The sequence below is a fragment of the Myotis brandtii genome, unplaced genomic scaffold, assembly GCF_000412655.1.
Source record: "Myotis brandtii unplaced genomic scaffold, ASM41265v1 scaffold112, whole genome shotgun sequence".
NCBI lineage: Eukaryota > Metazoa > Chordata > Mammalia > Chiroptera > Vespertilionidae > Myotis > Myotis brandtii.
The window spans coordinates 14,929,717-14,933,706 of NW_005353838.1; the positions used below are offsets into that span (position 1 = coordinate 14,929,717).

The 3,990-nt window shown below is 51.0% G+C and overlaps 1 protein-coding gene across 3 annotated transcripts in view; it reads right to left on the reverse strand.

Moving 5' to 3' along the window:
- Positions 1–3,990, reverse strand: part of LOC102238705 (G-protein coupled receptor 35) — a 24,325-nt gene that overhangs the window by 6,619 nt on the left and 13,716 nt on the right. Inside the window, exon 1 of one of the 3 annotated variants that reach the window (XM_014546766.1) lies at positions 304–659. The exons of the other annotated variants lie outside the window; for them this stretch is intronic. Coding sequence (XP_014402252.1) covers positions 304–635 — 332 coding nt within the window. The 5' untranslated portion in view covers positions 636–659. Of the gene's footprint in view, positions 1–303; positions 660–3,990 lie in introns of those variants that run through there. 3 annotated transcript variants of the gene reach the window in all.

Genomic DNA, 3,990 nt, shown 5'->3' on the forward strand with positions numbered 1-3,990 from the left:
CACAGACACACACAGGCCCAGTGAGGGGAGCTCCTACGACACCACCCTTGCCTGCTCCTCCTCAGGCCCCTCCCGCAACAGCTGCCCGAAGCACCTGTCACCCCAGACTACATGCCTCAAGGCATCTGGACACCTGCAGATGACAGAAGTGCCCCTGTCAGATGGCTGCAGCACCCCACCCACCCGGCCCACAGCTGGGCGGGCCGCTGTGCAGCGAGACTACAGCCGGTGCTGGCGGAAGGCAGAGAAGGCTCTGCTGGGCGCTGACCCCGAGCCCTCGCCACCCCAGGTTGGCTCACTCACCCTGACAGCTGCTGTTCCCCTCCTCCTGGCTGGCTCCCCAGGACTGCCTGCTCCTGTTCTGCTCTGCGGCTGCATGAGCCCCCTGGGACCCCTCCCGGCAGCGGCCAAGGGGGGCCTCGGAGGCTGCTCCATTTCCCTGTCACATGGGCAAACGCCAGAGTCCTGACTCCTCCCAGCCTCTTGCCCTCTCCCTGCCCCTGCGGTGCTTCTCTACCCTCCCAGGCCTCCTTCCCCGGTCTCCACCCGAGGCTTCTCTGACTGGGAGGCTGGCCGCTGGCCCCACTCCAGGCCCCGCTCCTGGACAGGCTGCCTTCCCGCAGGACCTCGGACATCAAGCTGCCCGGCCTGGATCCCGGCCCCTGTCTGCGAGGCACCCCCCACTTCCAGGAGGTCATGCCCCTGTTCAAGAACCTGCTGGGCTTCCCACTGGGGGACAGGAGTTGCCAGCCTGCTCCTGGTGAGGCCCTCAGGCTGCAGGGGCGATGGTGGAGAGCCTGGGGTGTGATTGCACCTCACCCCTGCTTGACAGTCAGCTGTGAACCTCCAGCAGCTGGACCCAGAGCTGAAGGGCGTGTCTCCCTTTTCGAGGACATGTCTCTCTGAGAGGGGTTCCCTGCCCCCTCCGCCCCCGCCCCAAGGGCAGCAACCTCCAGCTTTGGCTGGTTTGAGCCAGTGTGGGGTAGACCCCAAGAAAAGGTAGCTTACCCAGCTGACCCTGAGCAAGAGGTCGTCCACTTCTCTTGAGAAACGCTTGCTGCGTTCTCATGCCCCCCTCCCTCCCCAAGACCACTGGCCTCTGACACTCACTTCCCCTGGACATTGGGCGAGATGCCAGCTAATGGATATGTGAACACACTTCACAGAAAAGGCGATGTAAAGGGTTCGTTAAAGATACAAAAAGACCCCAACAGACTCACAAAGAGAAATATAGATTAGAAGTGCCTATAGTGGCATTTCCGTCTCGCATGGGCAAACGCCAGAGTCCACAACACTCTTGGGGGGGTGGGGGGCAGCCTCAGACCTCTCCTGTTGATACTGAGCATGGCACACACCCCATGGAAGGGGGTTCGTCATATCCACCAAAATTAGAGATGCGTGGCCTTTGACCCAGTAACTCGCTCCTAGGAACCATTCTACAGGCAGGCAGAGGGAAAAGCTGCTTCTGAGGCTATCCCTCCCTCCGCCCCCTGCCCGCCTTGCACGGCAGGGTCGCAGAAGCCCAGGAGCCATGCTGGCATCTGTTCCGTCCAGGCCATGGAGCAGCTGGCAGCTGGAGGGAGGAGCCATCTCTGTGGCCACCGCCACCAGGTTATCTCCAAGAGGTGCCGCGAAGTAAACAAGGGTGTGGATGCCCATTCACTTATTGAGGGCCAGCTGGTTATATTTTTACAAATGGAAGGATAAGCCATCAAGTTTGTTTTCAATTAAATTGTGACCTGTGGGGAACAGGTGGCTATGGAGTGAGGGAGAGAGGGGTAGAGACTAGACTTCTGTGAATACACCTGGGTGTGTGGATTTGACTTTAGAACCATGTAAACAGTCATGTAATTACTAAAGTCAATTAAAGTACATTTTTAAAGGAATTCTTATATTTGAAAACAAGATGAAACCATGAACTTGGATTAGCAGTTGGTGGCATAGCCCACCGAAGTCTCCCATGTGACTTTAAAGTCCAGTATTCTATGTCTCCGCAGTCTGTGGACAAAAAGAATGACAAAGTGTTTCATCTTCCAAATAATTTTAAAACACACTTTTGCCTGGACATCTATATAACCCAAGGATTTTAACAGTGCATAAAACATCTTCAACTTCTCGGCGGTCATGCTGTTGATGGTAGTGTCGGTGTTGTTTGGGGATTATTGTGCGTCTTAGGGGATAAAACAAATGAATAATTATGTTGGGTGTGGGATCAAGAAGATGCAAATAAGTCATCAATAAAAATAAAACACACTTTTGCCTGGACATCTATATAACCCAAGGATTTTAACAGTGCATAAAACATCTTCAACTTCTCGGCGGTCATGCTGTTGATGGTAGTGTCGGTGTTGTTTGGGGATTATTGTGCGTCTTAGGGGATAAAACAAATGAATAATTATGTTGGGTGTGGGATCAAGAAGATGCAAATAAGTCATCAGTAAGGTTAAGAAAGCCACATAGATCAGAGCTGATGGAAAGGCTGCACCTACGCGCACTATCTCATTTTACAAAGAAGCTTCCTGCTTCTGTCCACCTACAAGGCTGGGCCGGGGGGTAGTGGGAGGTGGGGTGAGAAGGGAGGGAGGCTGGACTACGTTAGGGGTCAGGTTAGAGTCAGGCCAGAGCAAGTCTTGATGTTTTACTTAATGTTTGTTCACTTTGAAAATCTGAAGAGTCCAAGATTATTTATCCAGAGTCCTGTGTGGACATATGCACGCGCGCGCGCGCACACACACACACACACACACACACACTCACACACCATCCAGGGCCCCACTTTCACAGCTGCTCACCCTCACCCGGAACACACACCCCTGCTTGTACCTCCTCAGGACACAGGCCCACCCTCGAGCAGCCTCATCCAGCCGTCCCCAGCCGTCCACGTGCTCATCTCCAGCATAGATCGGCCAGACCCTGAGCTGAGCGCCAGCCTCTCCTGAGGTCAGTGACACCTGCACAGCTCCCCAGGAATGTAAGGGTTATTTTCACATTAGAAGGTCAATCAATAGAATTCATTACATTAATAAAGAAGAACATTTATACAATCCTTTCAATCAATACCAAAAAAAATCATTTGACAAAATTCAACACTTATTTATGATAGAAACACAGCAAACTAGGAATGGAAGGAAACTCCCTCCACCTGACAAAGGGCATCACGGATCACCCACAGGAACCACTGTACTCACTGGGGGGACTGGAAGCTCCCATTGTGCTTAGTAGCAAGGACAGTGCCTACCACCTCCATTCAGATGGTTCTGGACTCTAATCAGGGGAAATGAGACAAAAAACCAACAACAACCATGCTTCCAGGCAGGACAGGGAGAAGTAAACCTTTCTATCTTCATAAATGACACATTGTGTATATAGAAAACCCAAAGGGATTTACTCCAAAACTCTGAACCAATAAGTGAATTAGCAATGTTATAGGCTACGAGATTAATAGACACAAAAAAATGTATTTCTGGCAACAAACAACTGTAAAAGGAAACTAAAAATACAATAGCATTTATAAGCATGAAAAAAACAAAGTACTTAAGAATAAAGTAAAACATGTATGCTCAAAGCTACAAAATACTGCTGAGAGAGACTCAAGAAGGTCTCCATAGATCAGTGGTTCTCAACCTTGGCTGCACATTAGAATCACCTGGGAATCTTTTTAAAATCCTGATTTCTGGGCCTCATCCTCCAGAAATTCTGTTTCTTTGTTGTGGGGTGGGGCTACATTAGTAACAAAGAAACAGAATTTCTGGAGGATGAGGCCCAGAAATCAGGATTTTAAAAAGATTCCCAGGTGATTCTAATGTGCAGCCAAGGTTGAGAACCACTGCCATAGATGAAGGCAGATGGAGAGGTATACCATGCTCATGGATTCTCGTATTGATCTATACCAGTGGTCGGCAAACTGCGGCTCGCGAGCCACATGCGGCTCTTTGGCCCCTTGAGTGTGGCTCTTCCACAAAATACCGACTTCTGTGCATGGGCCACGAA